Below are 17036 nucleotides of genomic sequence, written 5' to 3' on the forward strand. Positions count from 1 at the left end.
ACTTCTCGATCTTCTGCTTCTAACCTCACTCCCGTAGCACGTAAGTCTGCCAAAAGAGGAATACGACTAGCGTACAATGCATTGATATGGCCCTGAGACTTCCTGCTAAGTGCATCAGCCATTACGTTTGCACGACCAGGGTGATAATCAATCGTGCAGTCGTAATCGCTGAGCAACTCCAACCACCTCCGTTGACGAAGATTAAGTTCATTCTAAGTAAAAAGATACTGAAGACTCTTGTGATCTGTAAAGATCCTACATTTCTCTCCATAAAGGTAGTGTCTCCACAACTTCAACGCAAAGATAATAGCGGCCAACTCCAAATCATGTGTAGGGTAGTTTAACTCATGAGGTTTCAATTGTCGCGAAGCATAAGCAATCACCCTACCATGCTGCATCAACACACATCCCAGACCATTCAAGGAAGCATCACTGTAAACCTCGAAATCACCACTATCGTCCGGGAGTGCCAAAACAGGTGCATGAGTGAGACAATGCTTCAACTGCTGGAAACTCTGCTCACACTTATCATCCCACTCAAATTTAACGTCCTTCCTCGTTAATCTCGTCAGTGGTAAAGCAATCACCGAAAAATCTTTGACAAATCGCCGATAATACCCCGCCAAACCAAGGAAACTCCTCACCTCAGTGACGGTTCGCGGTTGCTCCCAACTCTCCACAGCTGCGACCTTCTGAGGGTCCACCAGAATACCTTGAGCTGAAATGATGTGCCCCAAAAACGTGACTTGGTCTAACCAAAACTGGCACTTGCTAAACTTAGCATACAATTGGTGTTCCCTCAACCTTTTCAACACCAGAGTAAGATGTCGAACATGCTCCGCTTTGGACTTGGAATACACCAAAATGTCGTCGATGAAAACAATAACAAACCTATCCAAATATGGCTGGAACACCCAGTTCATTAAATCCATGAAAGCAGCTGGTGCGTTCGTCAACCCAAATGGCATAACCAGAAACTCGTAATGACCATAACGAGTCTTGAACGCCGTCTTAGGAACGTTATCCCTACTAATCTTCAGCTGATAATACCCAGACCTTAAGTCAATCTTGGAGAATACACAAACACCTCGAAGTTGATCAAACAAATCATCGATACGAGGCAATGGATAACGGTTCTTAATCGTCACCCGATTCAATTGCCTGTAATCAATGCACAGCCTCAAACCTCCATCTTTCTTTCTCACAAACAATACTGGAGCGCCCCAAGGCGAAGTACTAGGCTGAATAAAACCCTTATCCACCAATTCCTGCAACTGAACTTTCAATTCCCTTAACTCAGCGAGAGCCATACGATAAGGAGTCAAAGAAATAGGATTAGTACCTGGAAGCAACTCAATAGTGAACTCCACGTCTCGATCTGGGGGGAAGCCAGGTAAATCCTCGGGGAAAACATTGGGAAAGTGTCTAACTACTCTTACATCCTCAACTCTACTAGTAGTAGCCTCCTCCAACACCACATGAGCTAAGTACCCCTGGCAACCCTTAGACAACAACCTTTTCGCTCGCAAAGCCGAAATAACGCCATGTCTCACCCCACTCTGCTCACCCACAAAAGTAACCACAGGTAGTCCAGGACGATGAAACGTAACTATTTTCTCGTAACAATCAATATTGGCACGATAGAAATGCAACCAATCTGTGCCTAGAATCACATCAAAGTCAACAATATCTAACGGGATAAGATCAGCTGGCAAAACAACACCCTCAACTATCACTGGACATGCTGGGTACACACGATCTACTATACATCTCTCCCCTCTAGGCATAGCAAACTCTAAATCGTACCCTAGAGGTGTGGGGTGAGGTTGCGTCACTTGAACAAATGTATGAGAAATCACAGAATGTGTAGCACCACAATCAATTAATACTCTAGCAAAATAACCAAGGATGTTTAACGTACCCATAATCAAATCCGGATTGTTCTGAGCATCCTGCAGAGAAATATTATGAATACGCCCCTGGGTCTGCTGTCGTCCGCCGCGACCTCTGCTCGCCTGACCACCACGACTCTGAGTACCGCGTCCCTGACTGGGCTGACCAGACTGCCTCGAAAACCCCGCACTACTAGTAGCAATCTCTCCCGGCTAAAACTGTCCTCCCTGAAACCACTGAGAACCGCCTGCTGAAGCTGGAGGATACAACATATAACTGCCAGGATACGGAGGATAACCACCCTGAGAATACGGGTCCTGGGGATACTGATACTGTCCTGGGGCATAAGGAACAGCATCACCCTGGTAGTGGTAGGCACCACCTCGACCTGCCTGTCCGTAACTACTCGGACCCTGAATCTGCTGAATCGGCGCAGGAGGCGGCAAGAAAGTCTGCTGCGGCTTCTGCTGCTGACTCTGGGGACAATTCGCAGCCCGATGTCCCATCTGCCCACGAGTAAAGCAACCACTGCTGCCCCGCCTGCACTCACCAAAATGCCGATTATTACACCTACGGCAAACTGATGCGATATTTATACACACACAAACTAAACCCTATTTGTGACAATTGTAGTAATGATGTAAGTAGGGATCGTTCTAACCGGGGATTAACTAGGGATGCTAAAATACTTGACTCAAATAAATAAAACTAACTTTTAAAACACTAAGACAAACTAAAAGAATCAAAACAAGTTTAAAAGACTCCAAATACTAAAAAACATAAAATAAGACAAATCAAATGAATAAGACTTAACAAAATAAGGGGGGTGATTGTGGTTGGACGAGATTAAATTAAATGGACAAATTGTAATTAAAGGCAAAACGTAAATATGAATGTGATGAAAATATGGATGATGGAATAGCCAAGGGGTTCTTCTCCACACATGTTACACTTGCATACAATATTGATTCTCATTTGGTCTTTCGATAAGTTGTGAAACTCAATGCTCCAAGTTAATTAGGTCCGCTTAGATTAACTTTCAGATTTCCCTAAATTCGTTGGATTGAATGGAATACGCATTACAACCAAATTATTCTTAATCAAAGTCCCTAACTATGGAATACGCATGATAGAGACATTCAACAAAGATCATTAAGTTCAATGAAAATTATAAGTGTTGACGAGGCATTCGTTACTATGGAATACGCATGAAACTTATGCCAAGAATTCGTTTAACGCGATTGTTTATAAGCAACCTCCACTACTTGTGAATATAAGTTCATAACGATTAGGTGAAACTCACTTATATTCTAGCGTCATATTCATGCATGAAAATTAAGCTTGCAATCTCAATGAACATACATAAATAAGTTATCAATCAAACAGTTAAACGAATTGAATCCACAACTTATGAAATTCCAACCAAAAGTAATCAATTCATATTGCAAATATAAACATAGTTTCGAATCACCCCCTAGCTAAAGGGGGTTTAGTTCCTCATAACTTTGAAATCAAAGAAACACCTAAACATTCCAACAACTCAAACTTGAATTGTATGAACGTTTAGGCACTCTTCTCTTCCATTACAAAACAAAGAAAATTGAATTTAAACATTGAAATCAAAGAAACACCTAAAGATTCCAACAACTCAAACTTGAATTGTATGAACGTTTAGGCACTCTTCTCTTCTTCGTTATTATGGCACAAGGTCTAAGGGATGTTGTTGGTGTGTTGAATGGATTGGGGAATTATGGAAATGGATGAGGAAAGATAGAAAATGGAAAGAAACCCACGGCAAGGCTAGGAATTTCAGGATGTGAAGATGGTGTGTGTTTGTGTTGTGGTGTGAGAAATGGAGAGATTTGAATGGGGAATGAATGAATGCAAATGAATGAAGTGTGTGTGGTTTATATAGGGAGAGAGTGGGTGAGAATGTGGCTGCAATGCATGTGAAAATCAGCTAGGAAAGTGGGTGGAAAGCTGGAATTGCACAAGGGAAATGCTGGAAAGGCAAGGGAACCCACGGCATGGAGGTTTTGGTGCATGTGTTTGGTGAAATTGTTTGTTGGGAAAAGCTTTGTGAATTAGGTGGATTGTAGGTGGGTTATGATGATGAAAGCATGTGGAATTGCAAGGAGGAAAGGTGCAGAAAATGGAGGGATACACGGCAAGAATGGAAGTGTTTGGTGATGTATGCAATGATGAAGAGTGAATAAAAAAATGCATGTAGGGTTAGCTAAGTTGGCTTTGTTTGGGTGCATGTGTTTGGTGGGAACAAAGGGGGAAGCACGGCTTTGATGGTGTTTTGTAATTGCATGTGTGTGAATGTGATAGCTAAGGTGAATTATATGTGGAATAAAGATGGAGAAGGTGGTGTAATGATGCATGGTTGTAGTTTGAGGTGTTGAATATGGATTTGCATGGACTTTGAAGTGATTGTGGGTTTTGGAATTGGAAGGAAATGCATGGCCTTGGGGTTGGTTTAAGAGAGAATGGGCTAGGCCCTTTGTTTTATGTCCAAAGTGAAAATAAGGCCTTCAAATTCGTCCAAACTTTGGCTCTCTGGATAAGCTATCCAATCGAAGCCCAAAAATGCTCCAAATGGCCTCAAAATGCACTTTCTTGCTCCCTAGGCCCTTAGAACCTGAAAACACACAAAAGAAGCATAAAGGACTAAAATAACGAGAGAAACATAACGTAAATGCACGAGAACAAGCCTTTTAAGTCGCATGAATATGCTCCTATCAAATACCCCCACACTTATCTTTTGCTAGTCCTCGAGCAAAACAAAACAACAAAAGAACACGAAACTAGACAAAACGAACAAAACACAACCTACACCTTCCAACAATCGTCTAATGGATTTCCAATGCACATGACAAGTTAAAAATCATTAGTCCCATAGATTTTTGTCATCTTCACACTTAAGTACATTCTTACTCATAGTCACCACATATTATTTCACAAATAAGCATTTAAAACCATGTTTTGAATGTAGTAACATGCCTTAGAGAATTTGCTCAAATCCTTACTAGATATGCACTTGTTTTTCACACAGATTTTCTGACTACACACCCTACACTAGTTATATGTGAGAGATTGATGTAAACATAAAAGACTAGTATCTCACATATGTTATAACAAAGAAAGCATTTTCTGGAGTTAATAAGCATGTTTAGATATGATCTCAAGAATGGAATGCTCCTACTTAGATGCGAGAACCAGTGACACCATAAGCTCAAATCAATTCCAAACTCCACATATTGAAACACATAACACTCAAGATAGAAGTCAAGGGTTGTAACGGGGCTAGGGTATTGGCTAACAATGAAAGGTGAAGGATAAACAAACATTCTTAAAGCAATATTGAGCAAAGTATTGAATCAGGCACTTAGAATTCCCTTAAGAACGCAGAAGTCAACTTTGAGCACCCAAGGGAAAGTCACACAAAACTTAGGGCCATATTCACTTTTTGGACCCTTTCTTCAATCACTCATTCTTTCATTTTTTTTTATTTTATTTTTTTTTTTTTCAAGCGCTTTTTTTTTTTTTTTTCTTTCTATCTTTCTTTTCTTTTGAATCTCAAACATACTTAAGAACAAGCATTCCTTCCCCCACACTCATTTTCTTGCATAATGTAACTCAAAAGGAATTCATTTAAGTCATGCTCACTATCTTTTAAGAACAAGGGTGTGGATTGTCCTAAACTAGGCTAGGTGAGGAAAATATGGGTAAACAAAGAATAGAGGCTAAACAAGGCTCAACGGGGTTAAAACTTACAACAAATACGAAATATGGGAAGTGAGGCTATTTGGCTATGGTGGCAACCACACAACTTCATCTTGATATATGTTATGCAAATCAATAACATGCTTTGAATGAAATGGGCATGAGTTCTAGCATTTGGAACTATATGATGAAACGCCTTCTAAGTAGTAACCAAGCAAAGAATAATGAGATCATGCAACGACTTTAGAAAACAAGAAATCACAGATTATACTCTCCAAAGAACGTTATAGGCTCAAGTCTCTCCGGGTTGTAGCGTTTGTTTGAGTTCCTTCCTTCAAGCATGTTACAAAAACGAATTTTTTTCTTTTATGATTGCATGTGAAGTCATACATTATAACCATAACCAAGCATATACCAAGAGTAAATCAAACTTTTCTCTATGTTTATAACTCTTTCTAACCGTCATGCAATTATAAACCAAATCTTTATCATTGTGTTGGAAGGTACCCTAAGACACAAACACACAAAAACGACTTAAAACACTCTTTTTAGGCTTTTCAAAACATTTTCTTCAAATTTTTATGTGATTTTCGGAGTTATAAAACAAAACACACTAAAACACTCTAAAACAACTTAAAAACACCTTAAAACAGCAAGGAACAACATTTGAAGTTATGGGTGATAAAATCCCACGAATTTGCATTAACAACATTAGTTACCCCCCCACACTTAAATCAAACATTGTCCTCAATGTTTTAAGTATAGATTCGCACAAAACATAAGTAAACATACAAAAAGCACTTAAACATACTAAACATGGCATAATGTAAATAACAAAGAGAAGAGTTTAGGGACGCAAATCTGGTTGTGGAATGTAAATTCCATCTTCTCCTTGGTGATTGCATTGATGCTTGATTTTGGTGATTCCACATGCATACTCTTGAACTGGGCTGCATGATTCTTTTGGTCTCCTCCACTTGTTGATTTTCCTTTGTGCTACTGGGCTGGAGGATTCTTTTGGTCTTCCCCGAAGGTCTGAGCTTACCCCTTTGGTCTGTTTCTTTGTTCAATCTTTCCAATTCGTATTGAAAAGGGTTGGAGGATAACTCAGCCTATGTTTGTCTCCACATGCTTCAATGTATCATTTTCACTTGCCTTACTCGCTCCCCTTTGCAGAAGTGGTCCCTTCTCCGGAAGTGTATCAACCGTTGAAGATGACTACTCGAGAGCAACGCTAGGTAAGCAATCAGGAATAGATCCCAGGCAGTTGGCTCCAGATCGGAAGACTGACTCCAAGTGCCGGCTGATTGCTTCTTTTACTTTGCCATGCGAGTAAGAACAAGGACAAAGAAAAAGACAGGGAAAGAGCATGATATGAGATACTTTTGCTTTTGACCTTGATGATATGAGATACCTTTGCTTTTGAAGAAGCGGTGAATGAATCAGCACATGTATTTGTTGTGCTGTTTCCTCCTGGGTCATATGTACTCCAGGCATCTGGTATCATCTTTGGGGAAGAAGAAAGAATTGAGTATTTCGAAAGGCTTTGCTGGGAGTGCGCCTTCAGAGGTGAGGGAGAGTTGGGCATTCTCATCAGGTTTGCCTTGCCATAAAAGACGAAGGTCGACATATATAGAGATAATAGCAAATGGTGGTACTTTTTACCTTTGTCGACAAACGTTTTGATCCCGTAACTCCGGCTTTTTGAAATAGTGGCGCCTCTTCGATTTTTGAATACGCCTCTTCGATTTCTGAGCAGGCGCCCCTTCGATTTCTGAGCGACACGTGGTAGTGCAGATGCAGCTCCTTTTTGACAAAGCTGCACGCGTCTTCTGAAAAGCAGAGAAAGCGTCGCCGAACTTTGCGCTTGTCGGCTAAAGATGTGTAGTTGTGATGATGGCCTCCACGTGTTGTCTGAAAAGAAGAAATCTTTTGACAAAGTTGAACGCGCCTTCTGAAAAGCCGAGAAAGCGTCGCCTAAATTACGCCGGAAATTCCGGCTTTTTGAATTGGTGGACGCGTCGCCTTGGCTTTTTTATTGAGCTATCGATCACCACAACAAACACACTCTGAAGATTTCCCATTCTTGAAAATCGACTCCGGCCCTTTGAAATTTAAATCCATCCCTTCTCTTTGAACACTTTTGAAAAAATGGCAAACTCATCGAACCTTAGCTTGGAATTGAGCCTTAGCAGTGATACGGGCGCGCCGCGTCAAGGTAACGTATGGCGCCCTTCTTTCTTTTCTTCTAACGGTCCTCTCACAGGTGAAGACTCCGTGATGCAGGACGCCACAACAGCTACAATAGTAGCTAGGAACCTCCTCACTCCAAAAGATAGTAGGCTGCTGTCAGGACGGTCCGATGAGTTGGCCGTTCAAGAGTCCCTCGCACTTAGTGTTCAGTGTGCGAGTTCTGTGTCCAACATGGGCCAACGCCTGCTTGCCCGCTCCCGTCAGGTGGAATCATTGATGGCAGAGGTGGAAAGTTTCAAGCAGGAGATCCAGCAGCTTAAGTATGAGAATAAAAGTTTGCATGTGCTTGCAAATAACTATTCGTCGGGCATGAAGAGGAAGCTTGATGAGCTGCAAGAGTCTGAAGGTCGGATTCACAGTGACCGTCAAAGGTTTTCGTCTTTCCTCCAGAGGCACATTTTTCCTGGCTCATCCAGCGCTTGGCCAAGTATTGAGGCCTGGAATGCTCTAGCTCCGATGCCTTCCGCTCTGATGCCTTCCTCTTCGATGCCTTCCGCTCCGATGCCTTCCACTCCGATGCCTTCCTCTTCAAAGCCTCATAGTGGGGCTTCAAGTAAACGCCCTTTGTGAAGGCACCATCTTTCTTTGTTTAGCAGTGCCTATCAATAAATCAAACATTTTCTCAATGTTACAATCATAGACTCACACAATTAATAAACAAACAACAATAACTAAACAACCTAACAAGGCAGAAACGAAATAGCAACAAAGAGAAGAGTTTTTAGGAATCTGGAATTGAAGTGTTTTCTAAGTCTTCTTTTGTTGAATGCATGGGTTGCCTCCCAAGTAGCGCTTGCTTTTACGTCTTGCAGCCGGACGGTACCTCCGTTTAAGCTTGACTAGGTTCCACGGCATGGAGGGGTACCTCCTCCACGACATGCTCCTCAAACGTCTCGTAATAGGGCTTCAATCGATGCCCATTCACTTTGAATTCTTGCTGCGTCCTTGAACTTTTGATTTGTACTGCACCATGAGGGAAAACATTAATGACAATAAAAGGACCAACCCATTTGGAACGCAACTTACCTGGAAACAACCGAAGGCGAGAATTGAACAACAACACTTTCTGCCCAATAGAGAACGTCTTGGCACGAATCATCTTGTCATGGAATGCCTTCGTTTTCTCCTTGTAAATCCGGGCATTCTCATATGCTTCATTTCGGATTTCATCAAGCTCACACAATTGAAGCTTCCTATGTAAACCTGCGGCATCAAGGTCCATATTGAATGTTTTGACGGCCCAATGTGCACGATGCTCTAGTTCGACGGGAAGATGGCATGGCTTCCCATAGATGAGCCGAAAAGGTGACATCCCAATGGGAGTTTTGTAGGCAGTGCGATACGCCCACAATGCATCGTTTAAGCGCAAACTCCAATCCTTCCTTGTAGGCCCCACGGTCTTCTCAAGAATTTGCTTGATTTCCCTATTCGAAACCTCGGCTTGCCCGCTCGTTTGAGGATGATAAGGTGTGGCCACCTTATGCGTGACATTGTACTTCTTGAGCAACGCCTCGATGGTTCGATTACAAAAATGGGAACCTCCATCACTGATTAGCACTCGTGGCATTCCAAACCTTGCAAAAATGTTAGTTTTCACAAAATCTGCAACCACTCGAGAATCATTAGTTCGGGTGGCTTTTGCTTCCACCCATTTCGACACATAGTCCACAGCAAGCAAAATATAAAGAAACCCATGTGACGAAGGAAAGGGACCCATAAAATCAATACCCCAAACATCAAAGATTTCAACACTAAAAATGGGGGTTTGCGGCATTTGTTGTTTAGGACCAATATTGCCCGTTCTTTGGCATCTATCACAAGACATGCAAAATGTTCTAGCATCCCTAAAGATGGTAGGCCAATAAAAACCACATTCTAACACCTTAAGTGTTGTTCTTTGAGTGCTAAAGTGTCCCCCACAAGCATAAGTGTGACAAAAGGTTAGAATAGCATTAAACTCAGAATCGTGCACACACCTACGTATAACTTGGTCAGGGCAATATTTCCATAAATACGGGTCATCCCACACATAAAACCGTGCCTCTTTCTTTAATTTATCACATTGGTGTTTAAGTAATTCTCTAGGAACATGTTTAGACACCAAATAATTCACCAAATCAGCATACCAGGGTTCACTTACCTTGACGGACATCAGTTGCTCATCTGGGAATGTCTCTATGATAGGCACGGCATCCTCTTCATGCACCATACGGCTCAAGTGGTCAGCCACCACGTTTTCACTTCCTTTCTTGTCCCGGATTTCGATATCGAATTCTTGGAGAAGAAGCATCCATCGGATAAGCCTCGGCTTTGCTTCCTTTTTCGTGAGCAAGTACCTTAAAGCTGCATGATCAGAATAAACGATTACTTTAGTTCCAATTAAATATGAACGGAATTTATCTAAAGCAAAAACCACAGCTAGAAGTTCTTTTTCCGTCGTGGAGTAGTTCAATTGGGCATCATTGAGAGTCCGAGAGGCATAGTATATGGCATGCGGCCGCTTGTCTCTTCTTTGTCCTAGAACAGCTCCTAATGCATAGTCGGATGCATCGCACATGAGTTCGAACGGAAGGCTCCAATCTGGAGGTACAATAATGGGGGCCGAGACTAGCTTCTCCTTGAGTTGGTTAAATGCCGAATTACACTCTTCATCAAACTTGAATGGCACATCTTTTTGAAGCAATCGGCAAAGAGGGTTGGACATCTTGGAGAAGTCCTTGATAAAACGCCTATAGAACCCTGCATGGCCAAGAAACGAACGTACCTCTCTAACCGAAGTAGGAGAGGGTAAGTGACGTACAAGGTCTATTTTCGATTTATCTACTTCAATTCCTTTTTCTGAAACAATATGTCCTAAAACTATACCTTGTTTCACCATAAAATGACATTTCTCCCAATTCAAGACAAGGTTAGTTTCAACACATCGTTTCAAAATTAAGGTCAGATTATCCAAGCAATTATCAAATGAACTCCCAAATACACTGAAATCATCCATGAAAACCTCAATGATCTTTTCAACAAAATCGGAAAATATACTTACCATACACCTTTGGAAAGTGGCCGGTGCGTTGCATAAGCCAAATGGCATGTGACGATAAGCAAATGTTCCAAAGGGACATGTGAATGTGGTCTTCTCTTGATCATCCGGGGTTATCACAATTTGGTTATATCCAGAGTATCCATCAAGAAAACAGTAAAAAGCATGACCGGCTAACCTTTCGAGCATCTGGTCGATGAATGGCAAAGGAAAGTGATCTTTCCTAGTCATGGCATTTAGCTTCCGGTAATCGATACATACTCGCCAACCTGTTTGAATGCGGGTTGGCACAAGCTCATTCTCAGCATTCTTCACCACTGTCACTCCGGACTTCTTTGGAACACATTGCACCGGTGACACCCAACGACTATCAGAGATCGGATAAATCACTCCACAATCAAGAAGTTTGATAATCTCCTTTTTCACAACTTCCATCATTGGAGGGTTGAGACGGCGCTGAGCCTCTCGAGTTGGTTTAGCCCCCTCCTCAAGAAGTATACGGTGCATGCATGTGGTAGGGCTTATTCCTTTAATGTCGGCCAAAGTCCACCCTATGGCCGTTTTGTGCTCTCGCAGCACCCTCATAAGCTTCTCCTCCTCCATTGCCGTGAGACTTGATGAAATGATGACGGGCAATGTTTCGCCTTTTCCCAAAAACACATACTTCAAATGGTCCGGCAACGGCTTAAGTTCAAGCGATGGTGCCTGAACAACAGAAGGTAGCATCTTAGTGGAAACTGAATTTGAAAGTGAGAGTGGAACCTTACCATATTGTTGTGGCAATGACTCAAGGGCTGCCACAACCTCAATTATTTCTTCACTAGAACCCATTGCAAAGAATTCCTCCTCATTGCCGTGGCCTTGCATTGGCCCAAATCCTTCATTTTTGCGCTCTATGGCCTTAGTGATGGTTGTTTCCAGGGCGTCCTCGTTCAATTCTTCAAGGTATACCTACGCCAAAGAATCGATAACATCAATGGAAAAACAAGAATGGTCATCAATGGGATATCTCATAGTTTCAGAAATATTAAAATCAATCACTTCCTCATCGAATTCCATTGTCAAGGTGCCTTTGTATACATCAATCTTCGTTCGGGCCGTCTTCATGAATGGCCTACCAAGGAGAATCGGCAAAGATGTAGAATGGGCTGAATCCTCCATGTCTAGGACGTAGAAATCAGCCGGAAAAATTAAATGGTTCACCTGCACAAGCACATCTTCCAAAACTCCTTTTGGATACGCGTTAGAACGATCGGCCAATTGTATAATTACACCATCTTGTTTTAATTCACCCAAATTCATAGATGCATAAATAGAATAAGGCATGACATTTATGGATGCACCTAAATCAAGCATGGCATGTTCAAAACGATTATGTCCAATCACACAAGGAATCGTGAAACTACCGGGGTCTTTGCACTTGGTAGGCAGTTTATGTTGCAAAACAGCGGACACATTCTCGCTTACCTTCACTACCTCTTTGTTTGCCCTTCTTCTCTTTGTATTGCATAGGTCATTGAGGAATTTAGCATACTTTGGAACCTGTTTGATTGCATCGAGAAGCGGTATGTTCACTTGCACCTTCCGGAACGTTTCAAGAATGTCCTTCTCGCTTTCTTCCCACCCACCATTCTCGATTAGTTGAGGGCACTTGTCGGATGGATGCCCTTGAATTGAGCACACGCCACAAACTTGGTGTTCTTGTGCTTTTGGACCAATCACAACCTGAGAAACAAGAGAAGTAAGATTAGCAAGTTGTGATTGAATTTCAGAAATAGCACTCACCTCATTTACACTTTGTTGCCGTGGGGCTTCCCTTTGGCCCACTCCTTCATATTGTTGAGCGTTGAGCGCTCGGTTGGCTATGAGAATCTTGGCATCCCTTGGTGTTTTGTCCACCAATGCTCATCCCGCTGATGCATCAAGCATTTGACGTTCGATAGGAAGGAGGCCCTCATAGAAATATTGAAGGAGAAGTTCCTCCTTCATTTGATGTTAAGGACATGAAGCTACAAGGCCCTTGAAGCGCTCATAATAAGCCGGGAATGTCTCACCATGATTCTGTTGAATACCACTAATTTTCTTCCGTAGGAGAATCACTCTCGAAGTATGGAAGAATTTCTCCAAGAAAGCACGCTTCATACTCTCCCACGAAGTCACAGTTCCCGGGGCTAGTTCGTAGAGCCAACCTTTGGCCTTCTCCATAAGTGAAAATGGAAAGGCCTTCATCTTCAATATACTCCCATCCACAGTGATGGGGGTCATGCTCGAACAAATCACCTCGAACTCCTTCAAGTGTTTGTTGGGGTCTTCCATAGACAAGCCATGGAACTTCGGAATATGGTGTAACAAACTGGATTTGAGTTCAAATTCATCGGTCTTGCCTTGGGCAGCCGCGGGGTATTGAATGCAAAGAGGGGCTGCATTGGCCAAACCCGAGGCCGAAAGCTCCTTGATGGTTCTATTATCTGCTGCCATGGCTTGTTCTTCTTCAAAAATCTGATCCGTGGGCTTTTCTTCTACACCTACTTCGTCTTCTTCAAGCCCAGGTTGTGGTGGAGGTTGTGGTGGCTCTTGTTGACTCCTCGTTCTCCTCAAAGTGCGTTCAAAATCACCGTCAAAGTCGGAGATGTTCTCTATAATAGGCCGAGAGCTACGAGTCATACACAGTACCTAAAAAACAAGGAAACAAACAAACTAAGAATCTGAAATAAGAATGCACGAAAAAACAAAATATAAAAATAAAGACAAAGGATTAGCAAAGTTGCTAATCCCCGGCAACGGCGCCAAAATTTGATGCGATATTTATACGCACACAAACTAAACCCTATTTGTGACAATTGTAGTAATGATGTAAGTAGGGATCGTTCTAACCGGGGATTAACTAGGGATGCTAAAATACTTGACTCAAATAAATAAAACTAACTTTTAAAACACTAAGACAAACTAAAAGAATCAAAACAAGTTTAAAAGACTCCAAATACTCAAAAACATAAAATAAGACAAATCAAATGAATAAGACTTAACAAAATAAGGGGGGTGATTGTGGTTGGACGAGATTAAATTAAATGGACAAATTGTAATTAAAGGCAAAACGTAAATATGAATGTGATGAAAATATGGATGATGGAATAGCCAAGGGGTTCTTCTCCACACATGTTACACTTGCATACAATATTGATTCTTAGTTGGTCTTTCGATAAGTTGTGAAACTCAATGCTCCAAGTTAATTAGGTCCGCTTAGATTAACTTTCAGATTTCCCTAAATTCGTTGGATTGAATGGAATACGCATTACAACCAAATTATTCTTAATCAAAGTCCCTAACTATGGAATACGCATGATAGAGACATTCAACAAAGATCATTAAGTTCAATGAAAATTATAAGTGTTGACGAGGCATTCGTTACTATGGAATACGCATGAAACTTATGCCAAGAATTCGTTTAACGCGATTGTTTATAAGCAACCTCCACTACTTGTGAATATAAGTTCATAACGATTAGGTGAAACTCACTTATATTCTAGCATCATATTCATGCATGAAAATTAAGCTTGCAATCTCAATGAACATACATAAATAAGTTATCAATCAAACAGTTAAACGAATTGAATCCACAACTTATGAAATTCCAACCAAAAGTAATCAATTCATATTGCAAATATAAACATAGTTTCGAATCACCCCCTAGCTAAAGGGGGTTTAGTTCCTCATAACTTTGAAATCAAAGAAACACCTAAACATTCCAACAACTCAAACTTGAATTGTATGAACGTTTAGGCACTCTTCTCTTCCATTACAAAACAAAGAAAATTGAATTTAAACATTGAAATCAAAGAAACACCTAAAGATTCCAACAACTCAAACTTGAATTGTATGAACGTTTAGGCACTCTTCTCTTCTTCGTTATTATGGCACAAGGTCTAAGGGATGTTGTTGGTGTGTTGAATGGATTGGGGAATTATGGAAATGGATGAGGAAAGATAGAAAATGGAAAGAAACCCACGGCAAGGCTAGGAATTTCAGGATGTGAAGATGGTGTGTGTTTGTGTTGTGGTGTGAGAAATGGAGAGATTTGAATGGGGAATGAATGAATGCAAATGAATGAAGTGTGTGTGGTTTATATAGGGAGAGAGTGGGTGAGAATGTGGCTGCAATGCATGTGAAAATCAGCTAGGAAAGTGGGTGGAAAGCTGGAATTGCACAAGGGAAATGCTGGAAAGGCAAGGGAACCCACGGCATGGAGGTTTTGGTGCATGTGTTTGGTGAAATTGTTTGTTGGGAAAAGCTTTGTGAATTAGGTGGATTGTAGGTGGGTTATGATGATGAAAGCATGTGGAATTGCAAGGAGGAAAGGTGCAGAAAATGGAGGGATACACGGCAAGAATGGAAGTGTTTGGTGATGTATGCAATGATGAAGAGTGAATAAAAAAATGCATGTAGGGTTAGCTAAGTTGGCTTTGTTTGGGTGCATGTGTTTGGTGGGAACAAAGGGGGAAGCACGGCTTTGATGGTGTTTTGTAATTGCATGTGTGTGAATGTGATAGCTAAGGTGAATTATATGTGGAATAAAGATGGAGAAGGTGGTGTAATGATGCATGGTTGTAGTTTGAGGTGTTGAATATGGATTTGCATGGACTTTGAAGTGATTGTGGGTTTTGGAATTGGAAGGAAATGCATGGCCTTGGGGTTGGTTTAAGAGAGAATGGGCTAGGCCCTTTGTTTTATGTCCAAAGTGAAAATAAGGCCTTCAAATTCGTCCAAACTTTGGCTCTCTGGATAAGCTATCCAATCCAAGCCCAAAAATGCTCCAAATGGCCTCAAAATGCACTTTCTTGCTCCCTAGGCCCTTAGAACCTGAAAACACACAAAAGAAGCATAAAGGACTAAAATAATGAGAGAAACATAACGTAAATGCACGAGAACAAGCCTTTTAAGTCGCATGAATATGCTCCTATCACAAACTAGGGCTCTGCCTCTACCACCATCACCCTGTCTCTGGCCTCGAGCGCCACCAGCAAACCTACCTCCTCGTCCCTGACCAATGGCGCTGAAATCACCGCTACAAGAGCTAGAACTAGAGCCACCCCTCTTAAAGTTCTGTGTCCTACGAGGCCCGAGCAACGCTTGACCTTTACCCTTGTCATCTTTCTTCTGATTGCCATCTTTTTCTTCTTCTTCACTCTCGCTCGGCATGTTCTCTGAATCCTCAATCCTCAACAATATCTCGTAGAAATCCTGGTAGGTATCACAGTGGGTAGTAGTCGCCATCGAACGCCACTTCTTCTTAGTGCCTAAGCGGAAACGGCGAAGCATCTCCGCTGGATTACCAGCAACGTCTGGATGGTAGCGAGACAGATCAGTGAATCTCCGATAGTACTCATTAGCCGTCATTTTCCCCTGTCTCAGCTCGGTGAACTCCTGCTTCTTACGATCAACATACTCAGGAGGCACAAACCTCCTCTTGAACAACTCTTTGAAAACGTCCCAATCAGTCCTCTCAGCTGGAGTCAAACGACGAAGTTCCTGCTCCCACCAGGTTGCAGACTCCGTACCCAGAAACCATGAGGTCGTCTCGACCCACCTCTCAACAGGAAGGTTCCCCTGATTGTGCAACACATGAAAAGTCTTCTCAATATGCTCTAACCATCGCTCTGCGCCCTCATGACCCTTATTACCTTCGAACTTATCCAATTTCAGATTATACATAGTCTCTAGAGGAGTCCTCTGGGGAGGGCGGATCGCTGACTGAATAACAGTAATAATAGCTTCCCCCAGCTGAGTAATATCGGGGAAACTAGGCTCATCAGAACGACGTGGTTCCCGTCGAGGCGGCATAATTCTGACAGAAGACACCAAAACCATTAGAATACTCACACAAAAGCACAGGACTGCCAAACCTAGGCTCTGATACCAAACTGACACACCCCGACCGAGATCAGGGCGTGCTGGCCGCCACGCGGAGGTGACGTCACCATGTGCACGGTACGGAAGCTAAATAAAATAGTAATATAACTAATACGAATAAATAAAAACTAGCATACAAAGTAATAAAAACAAGTGCTAGCGTAAGTGAGACACAAGTTCAGAGCATAAGCCTACAGCAGTCCAAAAGAAAATGATA

General features: G+C 41.9%; 1 protein-coding gene across 1 annotated transcript; it reads right to left on the reverse strand.

Annotated features, from left to right (window-relative positions):
* Positions 1-467: 467 nt before the first annotated feature.
* LOC137719912 (uncharacterized) lies at positions 468-16750 on the reverse strand (the record flags this gene model as incomplete). Its single annotated transcript, XM_068458898.1, has 4 exons — positions 15843-16750; positions 2113-2433; positions 1343-1515; positions 468-1213 (listed from the first exon to the last, which is right to left on the reverse strand). Coding segments are annotated over exons 1-4 (2148 nt in total), but the record flags the coding sequence as incomplete, so codon positions are not given.
* Between the last annotated feature and the right edge of the window lie 286 nt (positions 16751-17036).

The sequence above is a fragment of the Pyrus communis genome, chromosome 16 (genome assembly GCF_963583255.1).
Source record: "Pyrus communis chromosome 16, drPyrComm1.1, whole genome shotgun sequence".
Classification (NCBI taxonomy): Eukaryota; Viridiplantae; Streptophyta; class Magnoliopsida; order Rosales; family Rosaceae; genus Pyrus; species Pyrus communis.